Below are 19,241 nucleotides of genomic sequence, written 5' to 3' on the forward strand. Positions count from 1 at the left end.
GGAGATTTGTGGATCTCCTCCTACATGTGACATCAGGATATCAGAGAAACTATTCACTCTCCACTACATCTCAAAAGATCTCAGCTCAGCTTTATTTCTCTCTTCCCTTCAGGCCCCGAGACCAGTCGATAACGTTGATGACGAACAGCCTCCTCCTCTTCCTCAGCCCAGGAAGAAAGCCCCCAGAACGCCAAGAGTGTGACACCATGTGAGTGTTGAAGTTTAGATGAACAGAGAAGTTTAAACAGTCCTCCTGCTCTTCTTAATTCTTTCCTGTTTCATGTCTCTTCTCCGTCCTTCTCTACTGAAGATTAATTCATCCAAATTCAGCCAGGAAAAGCAAAGAGGCTCCTCTGACCTTGAAGTTAAGGGTTAGGGTCATGGATTCATCAGGATGGTGAAAATAATTTGGCACAAACTAAGTTTTTTTTTTATTATTAAATTGTTCATACAAACTAAAACAAAGTAAAAGATGCTTTTTAAAGCTGATATCAAACTATGAGACTTCAAAAGCTTTCAGTTTTATGATGTTGATGACGTGATGAGCAAACTTAGCCCTAATTTGTAGAAAAATGGATGTTTTTGGTTTAATTGTCTAATTATATTATAAACTATGAAATTGTCTTTTTTCTTAAATGTGTCCAACCACTATGTCATGATTACTTTATTATATGTGATGAAAACATTTATTTTCATCCAAAAAATATTTAAGTTTCTGCACAGAGCTGCTTCCTGTCTCCTCATTTTTCCTCCATTTTTATTCTGTCCTCCTCTGGGACGCCTTTTTTCTCTCAAGGATGAGACAAATGACAAAACAGATTTGGTGAGACTATGAGGTGTAAAAGGAAGTTATGGCAAAACAATGACATTTAAGTCATGCTCTCAGGATAGTCTTCAAGAAGACTTTTCTTGTACTTTTGTTTTTATTTTATTTTTTGCTTTCAACACAAATGTCAACATATGAGTCCTCTTCTCTGTAGGACATTCAAGGATTCTTTAATCTCATAACATTACTGTATTCAACATGGAAAAACTAAAACTAATGAACAAACTTCAACAGATGAGAATTAAAGGTATACTATGCAGGAAATGATGTAAAGATTCTCAATGACCAACTAGAAGTGTGTGGCAGTGTATTTATCTACAGAGATTCTGCCCTCTGCCTGTATTTTCTTATTATTTTGTTGTGTTTGGGACGCTTCTGGGCATCAACCTTTGGGCAGTGGGTGTGCAGCCCCCAGCCAATAACACCATGCAGGGTGTGAGGTCTAGTAGTGACCAGACAACATCTTTGTCCTCTGCTCCGCTCTGCTCTCTGTCAGGTATGCGAGTGTTAATTTGTGTTTTAGAACATAACCACCATGAAACAATCAGAAAATAATGTTTTATTTATATGATTCACTGCTTAGTTCTCGCTACTGCCGCTCACTCTCTTCATTCAGGGAGAAGGGGCCAACTTTGAACACACACTTTTTACAAACAGCAACCGACAAATCCTGCATAGTATACCTTTAAAAATACTTTGATATTAAATACTGGGTGCTATTACAAAACCAGAAAGTGTACGTTTAGTTGTACGAATGTCAAAAAATTAGTTTCATGTTTGATTTAGTTTTCTGCCCACTTTGTACTTTCCAGACAGGCTGCAGAAAATAATGTGATTTGAAATGTTTTTAGTGTAAAATCAACACATTTCCACAATGTAGCAGCCTTTTAATTTACATTTAACAAAAATACAAACTTTTCTAAATGTACATTTGTATGCATTTCTCTTTTTTGTATTTATGTTGTGAATTTGTGAATAAAAGAAATGTTGATTCATGTCTGTAATGTATCACACAGCAACAGGTCATATTTCCTTTACCGGACAAACTATCAATTAATCATATGTAATCATATAAGGTACAATCACATAAACTTGCTCATCAATCAGGGGTGGATCATGTGCTGTTCCTTTGTCAGGACCATTCAAGTTTGCATTTACTTTTTGTACTATCTATAAAACCATTGTACATTGTATACATTGAATACATGCTCTCAGTGTGAAAAAGGCCTGTTTAAAGTGTATGCAGTGACGTTTTTAAATAAATAGTATGATATATTTTCCAGTTAAATATGTGTGGGGGGAAATGAGTATTTGGAACTGCGTCATTTTCACCTCGGTTGTGCAAAACAATGCGGGTAAACTGTGTGTGTGTTTGTCTTTGTGTATGTGTATGTGTGTGTGTGAGTGAGTCACGTATCCTGTTCCTCTTTTTGCTGAAAATGTGTTTGTGGTTTTGAGTTTGTTGGCTATATGTGCCTAGCTATACTGCTGAGTGCAAAATTTGTATCTGAATGTGTGTGTGTGTGTGTGTGTGTGTGTGTGTGTGTGTGTACGTACGTGCCTGCATATGTGTCTACTGGAGGTTTTCCTTTACTTGCAGCATTATGACAACAAAAAATTACAAAATTCACCAGCAAATTTTGACATTTTCTGTTATTCAGAACTGATCTAATTGCATTTCATGTATGTAAATGTAATTTAATTGTCTGTTTATTTCTTCTTTATCTCTTTTACTCTTTTTTTTTCTTTACACCCACACAGTACCCACACTGAGCTGCTGATCACATGTTGATCCAAAAGTTTAGCTTTAATTGCACACTGATAAAATGTGAAATACTGAAACAGTGATAAAACCATTGTTTATTTACTTCACTGTATTCACAAACAAAGAGGCTGCCATTTACATCACAGAGTCACTGGTGTCAGAGTTTCTGTCAGCTTCAAAATCTCTTATAGAAGATATTCTGGATAATGTTATGATGTTTCTATATGATAATGTAACATGTAAAAGAAATGTGATTTAAAATGCCTATGGCAGTGATTCCTGTACTTTTTGGTTTTTGTCAAATATATTTTCCTCTTGTTCCTACAGTTGGATGTTTGTGCAGAGTTTGACACTAGAAAGCTGTTTTCACATTCATCTGGTGGAAAATTGTAGAAAATCTCTCTTTGCTCATTGACAATGTGATTTTAAGGTGTGAGCCTATGAGCATAATTTGTGATATCACAACTAGTTTGGAAGCCAGTCGTGGTCCAGTATGCAGCTTATACAAGTGTGATGTGGAAACTTGAAGCATCCAATCCACAAACACTGAGAATGGACTTTACAGTGAAGTAGGAGACAAGGAGTAGATGCCATTTGAATGATTTTAAAGTGGTAATTGTGCTTTTTTGTGTAAAAAAAAAAAAAAATCAGACACACATTATTGTTCCAAGCAGCTTATTTTTATGTCTTAAAACATGTCTGGAGGGGATCTTTAAATAATTTTATGAGGTTTAAAGACTAAAACTTCTTGTTTTGCCTTGCTTATAAGTCACCTTGGATAAAAGTGTCTGCCAAATAACAAAAAATGTGAATGTAAAACGATCTAGTATTTCACAACATAATTGCTAAAAAGTTATTAGTGATTAGTCAGAAAAAAGTGAACACAATTTTGTGTAGAAGAAATGTTTTTGATTCTTCCCTTTTCCATTAATCATCTCTTAGATTTACCTTGTGTCCCAGAGTTGGTACCCCCAAATGGGCCACAACGGAACCTCTGGCTAAGTGTAATTAGTGCGAGAAAGTATGATCATAGTTTTACTGTAGTTCAGTCTCTATTATCATACTAGATATTGTTTATTGATTTTATTGTATTTTTATTGTTATCTATCTATATTATTTTACTATTAATATGACTTAACTTCTGCAACACTGCAATTTCCAACATCTCCCCCAATAAGAAAGTACTTTTATCTTATTTCTTATTCTGTCTAACAGCACCAACAGTAGAGTGATGTACAGTAAGTGTGATTAATTCCTCAGTCTACGTGTAGATTCAGTTTTTTAAATAAGGAATCGCTTTTTAATCCAAATATTTTATATCTTCCTGTTTGGCAAAGTTATTTATTGGTTACCTTTCTGTTTGCTGTGTGCATTTCCTCCTACAGCAGTCCAAAATCATGAGATGAGGTTTATTGGAGATTAAATCACTTGTAGATGTGAATGGTTGTCTGTACTGACCTATCTAGGGTACCTCACCACTCGACCAATGTGAGCTAGGACCAGCTCCAGCCACCTGTCACCCTGCATGGGATAAGTGAGTATAAATAATCAATGGGTTGATATTTTTAAAAGGCAAGTTAAATTGGTTAGAATACAGAGAACAGAATAAAGAAAAAAAGCACAAGATTCTGTGTTGTCCCATTGCTTCCACTAGATGGCGCCCTAGCTTCATGTTCAAATTTGGGTGTTCTCAGAGCAGTTAAAGCTCAACTATGATTTTTACATTTGATTTTTTTTTGCCAAGTACCACTCAGATTGCATATAGAAAACCATGCATTTCTTAATATGGTGATTTCCAGCATTTTACCTCGATCCTTTAAGGGTGAAAAGACTTTTTCAACCACAGAGGCTCGTGAAACTCTTCAAAACCAGCTGCATTACCTTGAAAATGCAGGCTGATAAAGTCCCCCTGCACTCAAAAATGTGTTTAGCTTATGGTAACTTCAGTTGCATGTTTGAGTTTCACTGTGCAGAATGATATATGTGCAGAGTTTGACACTCTACTGAAGGAGGAAAGTTTATGAGCTCTATGAGTTATATATATATTGTTTCCCCCAGTATCATAAGGTTGTTTTTGACAGCTAAATGCTGCTAACTTTAGGTTGCGGTAAAGTTAACACTCATTCATATAAGAACTGGAACAGGTGAATTTATTTACATGGAAGTTGTGCTTTATCACGTGTACCTGTCAGAATAAACAGAGATCCGCTCCAAAGTTTCTTAATTATTAACCCACAAAATGCTACAACACCAGTTACATCAAGCTGTAAAAGTATCATCAGGTGATAAAAACTAGAAAAAAATGACATTTTAAAATTGTGAGCAGGTTTAAAAGGTGTCTATTCCACTTAAAGGAATAGTTCAACATTTTTGGACTGACACTTAGCTTAGCTTAGCATAAAGACTGGAAACACTAGGAAACTACTAGCCTGGCTCTGTCCAAAGTTAATAAAAATCCGCCTACTAGCATCTCTAAAGCTTATGAAGTAACTCGTTATAACAGTATCACCGCTAACAGAGGCTAGAAGATTTTATATATTAATGTTGGAAGACGTACTCAGATCCTTTACTTAAGTAAAAGTACCAATACAACAATGTAAAAATACTCCATTAAAAAGAAAAAAGTCCTGCATGAAAAATTCCTACTTAAGTAAAAGTACATAAGTATTATCAACCTGATGTAGTTAAAGTATTGCAGTAAAAGTAGTGGTTTGGTCCCTCTGACTGATATATTATTATATATGACATCAATAGATTATTAATACTGAAGCATCAGTGTTAGAGCAGCATGTTACTGTTGTAGCTGCTGGAGGTGGAGCTAGTTACAACTACTTTATATACAGTTAGCTAGTTTATTCCAGTGGTCCCCAACCTAGGGGTCGGGCCCCTCCAAAGGGTCACCAGATAAATCTGAGGGGTCGTGAGATGATTAATGAGAGAGGAAAGAAGAAAAAAAGTTCTGATATACAAATCTGTTCTCAGTTTTTGGACTTTTTCTCTAATCTTTGACTTTTGGTGAAACATTGGATCATTTGAACATTTATTGAAATGAAACCATGTGAGAAGTTTAGAGGGAAAAATCACTATTTGGTGGAGCTGTTAACAACTCATAGACATCTGAAATGTGACCCTGACTACACACTGCTTTTTGTAAGACGTCAAAAGCCAAAAAGGTTGGAAACCACCGGTTTGTGGAGTGGACATATAAAGTAGCATCAAATGGAAATACTCGAATAGTTAAATTCAGTACTTGATTAAAGTTACCTTCCACCACTGTCAAAGTGGTAAAATATTAAATGAGATGTATTGACTAGCAGTAGTAATTTGAACTCTCTGAAGGAGGAATCAATCATATCAGGGGTGGACTTCGCTGTCTGAACAATATCTGTCATATTACTGATTAAAAGACATATCACTCATCACCAGTTAAAGCCTGTACAAGAATGTTGTGGGAACATTCCAACTGGGACTTCCCTGTTTCCATCCACTCCTCCTCTTTTACTCATATCTATCAGCCTCTCTCCCCTCCCTCTCTATCTGTCTATCTCGTCTTCATTCATGCACACACATGAAACCGGGCCAGTGTACTCAAAGGAGACAGGGGCAAAATTAAGGAAAAAAGTCACGAGTGTAAGGAGAGAGGAATGAAAATGGATAACTGTCTCCTCACACTCGTTTTGGGGCTTTCAATGCTAGGTAAGAAACGTTTCTTTGCTTGACTGTTGATAGCTAATTAACTCCGATACGTTATTTATTATTTAAAGTGAACTTGCTTGTTTGCTGAATACATGCGTGCCAAAAGATTAGTTAAAGCATTTTCTGTATCTTTAAGATCCACTTAACAGTTCGGCATATGCTATTTCCATCAAGCGTCGCTTAATTTTAATACATTTTAAAGCTTTTCACTTGGTTCACACGGCCAGCTACTGCCATCCGCATGGTAGTTAATCAGGAGAAGTTCATGAGTGCAACAAGCGAAGAGACTCAAAAAGTTTAAATTTAAGTGAAGCAAAAGTATTGTTTGGTATATCTGACTATGCCATATTGACGAATAAATCCCAAGTATTGAAAAAACGGGATAAACCATATTCTTAGATGTGTCTGCGTGTAAGGACAAGTAATGGCACCTTAAATTGGCAGATTGTTAAACGGAGTTTGGCATGATAGTCTTTCTTTGAGGGGCGAACTGCACATATCAGTAAGGCTCTGGGTACATTTCCCCATTTAACTGTGCCACCATGTAAAAACAGCCATACTCTATTGTTTTTAGCTAATGTAATCAATTCATTTTGGTTTTGAGGTAGGAACAGAAATAGTCTGGACTATCAATCATAATATAATCCAAACAGATCAGATATGAAGGCTAAATAATCCAGCCAGAGTTCACCTTTAAATGACCTTAACTATTGCTTCTGGTTGTATGGACCAGGCTCTTGAAAGTTTTAGCTTGTTCCACTTTACTAATTGGGATGTTTCACACTAATTGGGATGTTGCACATACTGTAATCATAGATTTTAGAAAATATGGCCAGATCTGGAACCAGTTCAGGAGAGTGGAAGTGAACCTGTTTGCCAGTCAAAAGAACACCCACTGCCCACTCTGGTTCTCCCTGACGCCGCAAGACGATCCACCCCTAAGGGACCGTGGCTAAGGAGGTTGCTTTATGCCTTCGTCCTCTTCGTCTCATTCCTCCTCTGCTGGAGAGAGTGAGATAACAGGTTGTCAGTTATCCTGATAGCCCCAGTACGCTGTTAGAACCCCTGTCCTGTGCAATGGGAGAGGTTCTTTCTTGTCTACAGTATCTCACACCACTATTAAAGTGTATGCAACAGTGTTTTCCTCTTGTCATGATTACTTTGGGGACAGACCTGTCTTCTCCCACCCCCTTGTGAAATGTTTCTTACAAGGAGTTAGGAGACAACGCCCAGCAATGCGTTTATGCAACCGGTGGGAACTAATGTTGGTGCTCGAGGCCCCTAAATTCAACAAATTACTATTGAAATCAGGTCATATTTGACCCAAGAATAAGTTAACAAGACTAAGAATCTGCAGTGATGGTTTCAAATGATTGAAACTCCATTCTAACAAACAGGGCAATGAAACCAAAAGTTGGTCTAACCTGGAGGTTTGTTTAAAACCTGATCATCTGACTGCTGACTGAGTTTTTAGTGCCACAGTGATCTCTGGCCTCATTTCAACTTACTTGAAAAGAATCCCAATTGCAGCGAGCTATAAAGATTTTAAATTGGAGTAAATCAGAGTATTGGATGGGTACTCTGTATCGGCAACCCAGAGTTGAGGTTGAATTACTATCAAGAGAGAAAAAGTTGGACGGGTGCATCCTGTTACTATAACTGATAGAAACAATGGCCTGAACTATTAAAGTATAACCAGAGTTAGATAGTCTTACTTCAATAAAGGTACAGCTGTGATGTTTAGTCGATTAGTTGATCGACAGCAAATTACAGCATGACCACAACTATTGCTATAATCAAATAATAAATTTAGTCACTTTTTTAAAAAAATGGCATATTGCTGGTTGCATAATCTTAAAGGTGAGGATCTGAAGCTTTTGTGTGTCAAAGAATCTTGCAATGAAATTATACGGCACTAAAATTACACTGGAAACTAAACTAGAGCGTCACTTTTTTATATATAAATCTTAATCTCTTGCTCTTGGTTTTTGTTTTCTGGGGAATCTTTTAAATCTGCTAGAGTCCTGACATAACCAGTGGTTACCAAATAAAATGATGTGTGCATGAATGTGTATTTGTGTAAGCAGAAATACATGTACATGGAGAGTGCAATGCAGGTTTTGGCAGTCTGTGTCATCATCAATACTGTTCAACTCTACACAAGTTACAACAAGCCCTTTGTGTGTGTGTGTGTGTGTGTGTGTGTGTGTGTGTGTGTGTGTGTGTGTGTGTGTGTGTGTGTGTGTGTGTGTGTGTTGGTTTCTGTTTTGGATGCTGAAAAGAGTCCTTTTGTCTAAACACTTGTAGTGTTTCTCTTTTTTTGTCTCTATGTTAAACATGGTCAAATTTCCAAAACTTGAGGTGAACGTATGTAAAAAATGCTTCCTGCAAGTCAAAAGCCAGGGCTTCAACCTGCTCTGAACACTTTGTTTGCAACATTACTTCTACTTGGTCCTCATGATGATATCAGATTGTTCACACATGTCCACAAACGACCATGGCTTTGTTGCCAAGGTTTTTCCATGGGTAGTTTGTGTTGTCCACTTCCATATTTCGGATCGCATTTCAGCTCAAACATGTATTTGAGAAGTGTCCATTCTGAGTAAAGAACGAGAAAAAGATTCTGTTGGCTGGCCAGAACAGAGTGGGTTCATCGGGAGGGGTGCCTTAAACACTTGGACTGCAAATCATACAAAGATATTCCAGTAGAGCCCCAGAATATAAATGAAGACCTGGAAATCTTCATGATACATCCCCTTTAAGACTGAGATCAGTAGTCCATGTGAGATTTGTCAACATTGTCCTTCAATATATTTAACTTGCAATGAGGCACCTATGGCATACCGCTATGATACTGCTTTAATACTGTTATTACTCATCAAGCTTGCTGCTAATAGAGCATACACAAAGATGTTTTCCTTAGCCAGTATATCTGAATACAACCTATTCATTCAGTGATTCTATTTTTATAGGACTGATAGCTGTTCCTCACATAGATGTGGATGCAAACATAGCATAGAGCATTGATTTGTGAAGCTCTGTCTTCTTTATAAAGTGTCAGCTGGACACTAAGATGAACCATCCACCCAGCTGCATTTGTGTGTTTCTGCAGTAATATTGACTGTAAAATCACAGCAACTCAAAACTTTACCAACTTTTTTGTTGATAAAAAAGTTTTAAATATATTCTCTCCGTCTCTGAAGGTGGGTGCTTGGCTCGGGTGGTGACAGTGTCTCCTGGTCCATTGATCCGGGTGGAGGGTCAGCCGGTGTCCATCAGATGCGACGTCAATGATTATATGGGACCTCATGAGCAGGTGAGTCATTTTCATTGACAGGTCCATATCACACCTGGGTACATATAGGGTTGGGTATCATTTGAATTTTATCGATTCTGATAAAATAAAAAGGGGTCAAATGTTAAGATAACAAAATATCTTTATTCTTTTAAGCATTTACTTTGACTTTTATTGTTTCATTAAAATACGTAAATTCAAAGTCTTTTTAACTGAACATTCTGCTTTTGTTTTGAGTACTTTCTGTCTCATCTTTCCCTCAGTAACATAGTATGCTGTCACTGTAAAGGCCAATTCATGAACTTTTTTGGAGGTCTGTGGACACAGACATGTCACTTGCGCACAAGTAAACAGGGTTGCAGCATTATAACTTTCCAGAGTTGTAAAATCCAATCTCTGAATAATGCAAACCGTTATGCAGGGTTTTTCTGATCAGCCTTTAAACGCAATAATCTTTCCAACCAGACAGCTAGATCGTATTTCATTGTTTCACCAGCACTTTAATGGTTATACTTTAAACCTACTGCACTAAAAAAAGTATCCTGAAGGATGATGTTGTCTGTCAGTCATGGAAATCTGGATACTCATTTTTTTAAGGTGTTGTCTTCAGAGTTTAACTTGAGGGTGGCACATGCTGTAATGAGAGAGGAGAGGAGAGCATCAATGTTCTCTGTATAATTCTTCATGAGATGTGGACATTGTGGTTATTTTGGCCTGATTGCAGCATGAGGGAAAAGGTCAGGGGGTCACCAAAATCATTTACATGAATCCTCTGGGGATCATGAATGTTCAAATATTATCTGGCTCTATCCTGCAGGACTTCGAGTGGATGATGTCCAAGGACGGGAACGTGCGAAGGATAAAGATCATCTCCACCTTTGACACCAGCTACTCCCACGCGTCACTGAGCAAGCGCGTCGCATCCGGCGACATCTCTGTGGTGCGGCTCTCGGACAACGAGGTGGAGCTGAAGATAGCGGAGGTGAAGGCGCTGGATGCCGGTTTCTACTGGTGCCAAACGCCGAGCACTGACTCCGTCATCAGTGGCAACTATGAGGCTCAGGTCCAGCTTATTGGTATGTGGGTGTATGTGTGTGTGTATGTGTCAAGCCCCCAGGAAGTATGCCAGGCTTTGAAGCCAATTTGACATCATGGCCAAACTGTGTAATTACAACTTCCAGGTCCGACAGGGGCCCAAAAAGCAATCATGGGAAAAAGAGCAGCTGCAAAATGGTGGATACATACATTTTTTTGAGCGTACCATACAAGTTAGCGGAAGGCTAAACCAGAAGTTAGCCAGCTCAGCCAGCAGAACTCGCTGGTGCACATGAAATTGGGAGGCAGGGTTAAAGGAAACACTAGTGCACTTGCTTTATGGGCCCCACAACACGGAAGATCATGTGGAAGCTGTGTGGAAGATCCGGGTAATTTTATATCTGGAAGTTGTTATTGGATGTGTTGGTTTTTGCCTTGATTGCATGCTTTAATTGAGTGTATTGTAAGCATTGCCCCTCCCCAGCACCATACTTTTGCATGAACTGTTGGAAGGTAAGTAAAGTATTACTTTCAAAGATGCGGTGTCGATGTGTTATGCCTATTTCCATTGTGAAGTTTGTCATTTGTTTATTGACTTTCCACCAGGCTGTCAGAGTTGCGGTAATTACGGTGTTTTGAAAGGAGCTGTGTTTTTTTAACAGTGTTGCTAAGAAGGGATTGATCTTTGACTGCAATTTCTTGGCATCCTGTTTGTTCTATATCCAGCCATGAGTGATGATGGTGGCTTTTGTGGATAGTTGGTGGGCTAGTTAATAGTGCTGGAAGTTAGGGGCCTTTAGCCCCCCTTGAGTTTTTGATTTTCTTATGTAGTGGGTTTTTTGTTTTTCCAATAGAATTTTGTTATGAGTGTATCTACTGTGTACAGCCTCGCTGTCACACTCTATCTCTCTCTCTCTGCTGCACACTCACTATATACTGAACTATTCCTTAAAGGAGCTACGCTACAGTTCAGAAAACATCTTAAAATACGTTTTTTAAAATTTCGCCAATGCTTGGGTTCAGGTGGGGGTCAACTCAGGCCCAGCGGGCCACCAGGCTTACAATACACTGATGGAGAACCCGACTTTAAGTTCTGTTGCTCTCTGTGTCACTGCCCATCCAAAGCATTTTGATTCCCTCCTCTCCTTTTCCCAAAAGGTATTAAAGTGTCTTGTGTTGGGTGATCTTGACTATGGCCCTGTAAATTAATCCAGTAATTCAGTGATAGCTGTATCCTTCTAATTTTCCTCTGTATAATTCTGTATAACTTCTAATTTCCCGCATTCCCACCTGTAATGCTGCTGTTGGGGTTGTTTTAAATGCACCTGTGCATAATCTCAAAGCCTGGTACTGAATATCATCTAACTTTTTGAGAGATGCGCTTTCTGCTGATTCATACACCACACCATCATAATCTAATATTGATCTAATTAATCCACGGTATATGACCTTCAAAGCAGTTGTGTCTTCCCCTCCATTCGCATTTGTCCACTACTTTCTGAATATGTACAGTGTATGTAATTCTTTCATCAAACCATAACCCTAAAAACTTCACTCTCTCCAATTCTTGATTATATATCTCCTTACATTTGCTTGCAGCCTTTTATATTCAAAAGATTCTGAAAATTGTGATTCCTTTGAACATTTTAAAAGTTTTATTTTAAGACTTAATTGCTTTGTCAAATTCCTTTAGCCACCATAGTGCTGTGTAAGTTTTCTCTGTTTTAGCTACCTCTGATCTCAAAAACTGGTTGACTTTGTCAGTTTCATAACCTACCCTTTGTCCTTGTACCCTTTTCAATGCCTCTGTATAGCTTACATTGTTTGTTGTTAACTGCTTTCACCTGTTCAATTTCCACAGCCCTCTTCCTGACTTCACAACCACCATATGTTACTCTGTGTTGGCTACCACAGTTACATTTATCCTGCACATTATTTCTACAATCTTCAACTCTATGATCACCTCCACATTTGGGACACCTCTGCTTTCCTTTGCAAACCGCTTCTATATGCCCATATCTCTGGCATTTGTAACAGTGAAGCGGGGGAGGGATATAGGGCCTAACTAGGAAGCTGATACATCTGATTTTAACTTTATCTGGAAGTGCTGACCCCTGAAACTCCAGAAGAATACACAATGCTCTGTTTGGGTTTTTCTAAGTCTTCATCTACATCAAAATCATCAAAATTCATATGGTCACCCTGATCCAATCACAAACCATTTTATGCCAACCACCAAGTCCAAAGTGCAGAAAATCATTGTCAGAAGCCAAAAAATATTAACATTGTTTTAAATCTGTTTTGAATCAACTACCCTTGCATCCACCCTGTGCCGTCCCGTCTTCAGGAGAGTTTGCAAAGTACTGGTAGATTAATCCACCATGTCGGATCTCACCCATTATCTCACAATGTTTATCACTCACTCGGCATCCTCACATTCCACCCAGAGTTCTTAGTTATTAAAGATTCTTGTGTATATGAACGGATGTTTTGCCATGAACTCATCAGACATACAACTCTGATGAAGATGCTGTGTGCGTCAAGCATTAGTCATTTCCCTTTAAACAACACTTCTAAGTAGCCCAGGCACAATTATCCAGTATTTTTCAGTTGTATTTACCAATTGAAAGTGTGTCCAAATCTTTGACTGGTACTGTATGTAGTCCATACTGCATGTATTAGTGTGTATGAGTATGTGTGTATGTGTGTGAGAAGTTTCAGTTTCTTATCTTTCACATTTGTATTCAGTGATATTCACCGTGAGTTAGGTGTTTTTAAATGTATCCCTAAAATGTTGTTTGTCTCTTTTCCTGTCAGTCATCCCCAACACCCTCAAGGTTTCCCCGCAGACCCCACCTCCAGTTGTCCCAGAGGGAAGTGACATCACGCTCTCCTGCAACATCACCTGGGAACTCACCCACCCCACCTACGTGTCCGTCACCTGGTTGCTGAAGAAGGGGGCGACGTCTGAGGAGATTTTGACTTTCGGTCCTCAGGGAGGCGTGGTTACAGGGCAGAAGTATGCCAAGCGCTATGCTGACGGAGGCATCCGATTGGTTCCCGGGAAGATTGGATCATTTAACTTGGTGATTTCCAGAGTGACCACGTCTGATGAAGGGATTTATGAATGCAGCGGAACAGAGTGGACATATGAAAATGGAGGGAAATGGATAAAAATCGTGGAGAAGACAAAAGAGATGGGGACTGTTGCTGTTACTCCTACAGGTAAGGAGAAAGACTGAGCCCACAGTGATTTACACTGTAACACAGATAGGTTAAGTTAAAGACTAATGGTTTAAAATAATGCAAAATGCAGCTGAAAGACTACTGTACCTTTCTCTTCTGACACCATTTTCACCAGGCTAACCCATTGCTGTGAACTTTGGGCCCTTCACTTTTCCAGGAGTTGGTGAAACAACAGATGTGACTTTTCTTGGTCTAGAGAAGCTGCAGCATTTATGAACTGACACACTGTAGCCTATACTGTATATTTACTGCCAGATTGGTAACTTACTGCTAACCTTTTCCTCTGCTCCGCTCGCATTCACCATCACTTTTCTGCCGCTAGCTCTCTCACTTGCCCTATGCCCTCTCACTATGCCCAGGTAAGGACACAGCGGGTAAATCACGTTTCGGAATGGTGCTGCACAGATGCTCTCGTTGGCCTGGCGGTGCACCAGGCTTGTACAATTATAGGGGAATCACTGAATTTCTTTTCATGGTTTGGATTCCTCATGAAAAGATGACAAACTATACAGTCATTTCTTACTGCAGGTAGCTTAAGTTGTAGCAAAATGCCCACAGCTAATCCTCTGGTGGTAGCAAGTTGTTCATATGTTTTGAAAGTGGAGTCACAGTTTGTATGCAGGTCAATACCTGTAAGCCAATTTCTTATAACTAGTGCAGTGCCCATTCAAAACCTGTTTGGTATGGGCCAATTGCTTATTATGTGGCTCGTTGTTCACTTGTTTATTCAAAGCTTATTAATATTAAACATGTCGCGTGTCCAAATTGCACCAAATTCGACACTGCACTTCCTTTGGTCCCCAGCAATACACCCGCCAAGTGTGAAGAGGATCAGATAAACTGTTCAAGAGATATGCAAAGGACACACACACACACAGATTCTTTGCTTTTTAGTTAGATGAACTCTAATAAGTCTTTAATGTATATGCCAAGTTTCATTCACAGTACATAGTTCAATAGTATAGCTTAAGTCTCTTAAACCTTTTCAAGTTATTTACACTACGGATGTAATCTCACCTCCAACCACAATGTAGGTTGCAATGGCAGAGTGGCGCTGTCTGTATTTCCGCTCATTGACTCCACAGGCAGAAGAAGATGCAGAAGTAATGTTGTATTATTATTATCATTGTTTTTGTTGTTATTGTGCTTCTCTGTGTCTCTCTCCTCTCTCCCCCTGCCTCCCTCTTTCTCTCTCAACCCAACTGGTCAAGGCAGATAGCCGCCCACCTTCTTCTTGTTAAAGGGGAGTTTTTCCTTGCTGCTGTCGCCAAGTGCTTGCTCTTGGGGGAATGTTGGGTCTCTGTAAAATAAAGAGTACAGTCTAGACCTGCTCTATGTCAGAAGTGCCCTGAGATGACTTTTGTTGTGATTTGGCGCTATATAAATAAATTGAATTGAATTGAATTGAACCAACCATGACCTACGCATGGTTTCTCCAATTTTCATCTTCATGAAATATCTGCCTTTAGTAAAATGATGGTGTGATTTGCTCTGTGGAAAGTTGATGTCCTCTCACTGAACGGACCTCTTGTCCAATATTTCCGATATCAATCCGTTCACTGGTAATATGCGTTGGCCAACGTACCAGATTGGTCATTGTGAATGCTAGTGGATCCCGGTCTGGAGAGCTGGTGCTTCCTCACCTGTCTCAGTTGTAGGACTGTTATCATGTTGTGCTTGTTCATCAAACAATAGAGTTTGGTCAACATTATCGCCATCTGTTTGAGTAGATGGGTTCTCATTTCCATTGTTCTGATTAGCAGCATCTTCAGTTGTTTGGCTAGCATGCTGTGACAGTGGTGCAGGTGCAGTTGTTGGCAGGCCTTTTACAGATGCTGGACCAAAGAAAGAGGTGACTTTGGGGAGACTATTTAGATGTTTTGTTGTTTTTTTTTGATATTTTCTGTTTTTCAGCACCACTAGGATAGGTGTTTCGTTTCGTTTTCCTCACATTAAGAACCTTTGCTAGCTGCTGTATTAGGTCAAGTTCAGTGATTGCAGATGTCAGCACATGAACACATGAGCCAAAGTGGCTTGACCCTATGTGCTGGAAAAAAAAAGTCAGAAACTGGTGGTGAATTTCAGCCTTTGAATTTAGAACGACAAGAATCAGGGATTAACCTCTGACAGCAGCCTGCCTCCACTGAGTAGAGAACACATTCATAGCCCCTCATCAAACATGCAAGTTCCTGTGTAAAAGTAGTACTGGTCTTATTTTCTTCACGTTTAACATGAACATGGTAAAATTAAAAGGTACTGAAGTGGCAGCAAACAACAGCTGAGTACAAACCTTTTACAACATGACAAAAATGCATTTCTGTTTTTAAGATCTTACATTGATAGTTGGTTGGTGTGAAAGAAGTGGCTAAAACTGTACCAAATGTGGTCACAGATACTAAGTAAATATGAGCAAAGAGCCCTAGCTGTACAATATTAAAATATACATACATAGTTATATAGACAGTATGAGTTGTATATTTTTCAACATGACATGAATATCTTTCTACTACTTTTCTCTGATTCTTCAGATGTTAGGAAATGGTACTGACCCTTTTCTCTGTTGCTCTCCCTCATGTAGCTCCTATCACAGTGACACTGAACCCTCCAAGTCCCAAAACAATTTTCAGCAACAACCAGGCAGAGTTGGAGTGTATCATCACTGGACGAGACAACACCATTGTATCTGAAACTAAAATCACTTGGCAGATTGATGAGCAAAATGTGAACAGCAACATTACGGAAATGACAATACGTGAAGGCAGTCAATACAGAAAAATCAGCACGTTGACTCGCAGTCACACTGAGTGGCAGAAAGTCAACAGAGTGCGCTGTTCTGCCATTAGTGGAAACATGACACCAGTTACTCAAGATCTGACTGTCCATAAAGGAGGTATGTCACTAAATGATGGGGACTGATTGGTAGAACAAGTAATCTGTATGTTATGATTGGCAGCCAACTCACACACAAACATGGCATATTGTAGTAAAGTAAACATAAAGCTTAAAGGATAATTCACAATTTCTCAAGTCTGTCTTAAAACAACAGTCAGGTTCCCATATGAACATTAAAACAGGTTTTGATGCTTTAATGATTCCTCCTGTTCATACTGACCATAAACAGATCCCTTCCTAATGTGCCTTCAGTGTAGGTGATGGAGGACAAAATCCACAGACCTCATTCTGTGCAAAATTATTTTAAAATGTTTATCTCTAATATAAGGCTTCAGCAGTCTGAGTTAGTCAGTTTAAGTGGACATCTTCCAATGTTACTCCCTTTTGTGTAAAATTCCCTCCTTGTGTTTCCCTGTTGAGCTGCATTGGTAGGATAGTAATAATCGTTTTCAATCTTCATTTGGGCACCTGGCATTTGTTTTAAGACAATTAAGGCAGTTTTTGTGAACCTGTCCTTTAAATACAATATAATTCTTCCTGTTTAACAAATTGTCTCTTCCAGATGGGAGCAAGCCAACAGTAACAGTCCACATCCCTCCAGAGGAGGACATCAAAGGAGACTCAGCTGTCACTCTGATGTGTCTGATCTCCAGTCCTGTGCAGCAGGATTACTACATAGCCTGGTCAGAAGATGCTGAACGAAAAACTGGGATCTACACTGATGGTATCACCTTCCCCCCACAGAAGACCCAACGTGGCTACACAGTTATAAATGTTTACACCACCACCAAGGAAAAGTGGAATCAGGGTTACGTGTTCTACTGCAACGTCTGGCCTGCTGGCAGTAATGAGTCCATGATACCACGAGGAGTGTCTAAGGCCATAAGTTACTCACAAGAGTGTTAAACTGAGAAGTTTCAGCTTTAAATTTTTGCTTGTGTCGTTCTGTCTCTATATATATTTTCTGTGGACTGTTATGTCATCAGTCTTTGTGATTGTAAAAAAACAACAACAACTAAATATGTAGTTTTGTTTGCCATCAATCTCGGAAAGGGATTGCATTGTTTTGTCTCACATTGTACTAACAATTGTGTGAAGTGTTTCAAATTAGTTGCATGGAAACAGTTTTTCCTGTTTATGAATAGTGAATAGTGGGTATGAAAAACAGAATGAAAAAAGAATGCAGGAATAAAGGTCATTGGTCACATTTAGTGACATCTTAAAGGGACTTTAACAGTGTGGGAAAGTAGAAGAGACATGAAAGATTAGAACAGGAAGAAAATGTGGAAATTATTCTTTAGGGGAATAAAGGCAGAACATGAGATAAAAGATATTCCTCATTGAACTTTCACCCAGAGTGTCATTTAAACAAACTGAAAAGCAAGCACAAAGGACTGCTTTGTATGAGTATTTTTCAGTGAAGCCTCATAGTATATGTCACTGCTCCAATTTTCAACTAGATAAACCTCCACACAACTTGTGGTAAGAGTGAATAATGTCTCATTACATTTTTTTGGTATAAATAATTTGTTTGTGCACCCCCTGAACACACGTGAGCCGCCTTCAAAAGTCCCCGACACCCCCAACAGCCAACCTCAGCCCAGCCCCAGAATAGCTGCACAGGTAGGAGATTAGTGGATCTGTTCCTACATGTGACATCAGGATATCTTCTTAAATTAATTAAAACTCAATTTGTATGAAGTTCTCTCTTTTTTTGTACTTATGTTGTGAATTAATGAATAAAAGATGTTGATTCATGTCTGTAATGTATCACACAGCAACAGGTTTATCACGTATGTAATCATATAAGGTACAATCACAGATGAAATCTGTCATTTATGCTTTATTTTATAAACTTGCTCATCAATCAGGGATGGATGCAGTGACATCTTTGAATAAATGGTATGATATATTTTCCAGTTAAATATGAGTGGGGGGGGGGGGGGGGGGGGGGGGGGAATGAGTATTTATATTAATTTTCACTTCAGCTGAGGAGAGCAATTCTGGTAAACTGTGAATGTGTGAGTGAGTCACATATCCTGTTGCTCTTTTTGCTGAAAATAAATTTGTGGCTTTGAGTGTGTTTGCAATACGTGGTTAGCTATACTGCTTAGTGCAAGATTTATATCGGTGTTGTCTGCTTATTTCTTCATCTCTGTTTTACTTTTTTCTAATTTTTACTTTACACCCACAACGTGCTGCCGTTAACGTGTTTTGATCCCGTTGATCCAAAAGTTCAGCTTTAATTGCACGCTAATGAAACGGACCAGCCACCTGTGACCCTGCATGGGATAAGTGAGTGTAAATAATTAATGGGTTGATGTTTTTAAAAGGCAAGATAAATTGGTTAGAAAAGAATCCATGTAAGTACAGAATAAAGAAAAAAAGCACAAGATTCTGTGTTGTCCCATTGCTTCCACTAGATGGCGCCCTAGCTTCATGTTCAAATTTGGGTGTTATCAGGGCAGTTAAAGCTCAGCTATGAT

At 38.9% G+C, this 19,241-nt stretch overlaps 2 protein-coding genes and 1 long non-coding RNA gene across 9 annotated transcripts in view; 2 read left to right on the forward strand and 1 right to left on the reverse strand.

Moving 5' to 3' along the window:
* Positions 1-19,241, forward strand: part of LOC137177423 (T-cell surface antigen CD2-like) — a 44,795-nt gene that overhangs the window by 9,872 nt on the left and 15,682 nt on the right. For 3 of the 7 annotated variants that reach the window (XM_067583738.1, XM_067583736.1, XM_067583739.1), the window contains exon 9: positions 113-2,568. The exons of 3 other annotated variants lie outside the window; for them this stretch is intronic. In XM_067583738.1, the coding sequence (XP_067439839.1) occupies positions 113-202 (90 nt within the window). In that variant the 3' untranslated portion in view covers positions 203-2,568. Of the gene's footprint in view, positions 1-112; positions 2,569-19,241 lie in introns of those variants that run through there. One more of the 7 variants, XM_067583737.1, reaches the window with a different exon arrangement.
* Positions 2,607-19,241, reverse strand: part of LOC137177425 (uncharacterized) — a 33,222-nt gene continuing 16,587 nt past the window's right edge. Inside the window, exon 2 of the long non-coding RNA XR_010926126.1 lies at positions 2,607-2,719. This is a non-coding gene — a long non-coding RNA (uncharacterized lncRNA). The remainder of the gene's footprint in view (positions 2,720-19,241) is intronic.
* On the forward strand, positions 6,091-18,018 carry LOC137177420 (immunoglobulin superfamily member 8-like). The gene is made up of 6 exons (XM_067583733.1): positions 6,091-6,287; positions 9,491-9,603; positions 10,400-10,658; positions 13,435-13,842; positions 16,442-16,753; positions 17,318-18,018. Exons 1-6 carry the CDS (start codon positions 6,236-6,238, stop codon positions 17,659-17,661), a joined length of 1,488 nt encoding a protein of 495 aa, XP_067439834.1. The 5' UTR covers positions 6,091-6,235; the 3' UTR covers positions 17,662-18,018.

Source organism: Thunnus thynnus, chromosome 24, assembly GCF_963924715.1.
Source record: "Thunnus thynnus chromosome 24, fThuThy2.1, whole genome shotgun sequence".
Taxonomy (NCBI): Eukaryota; Metazoa; Chordata; class Actinopteri; order Scombriformes; family Scombridae; genus Thunnus; species Thunnus thynnus.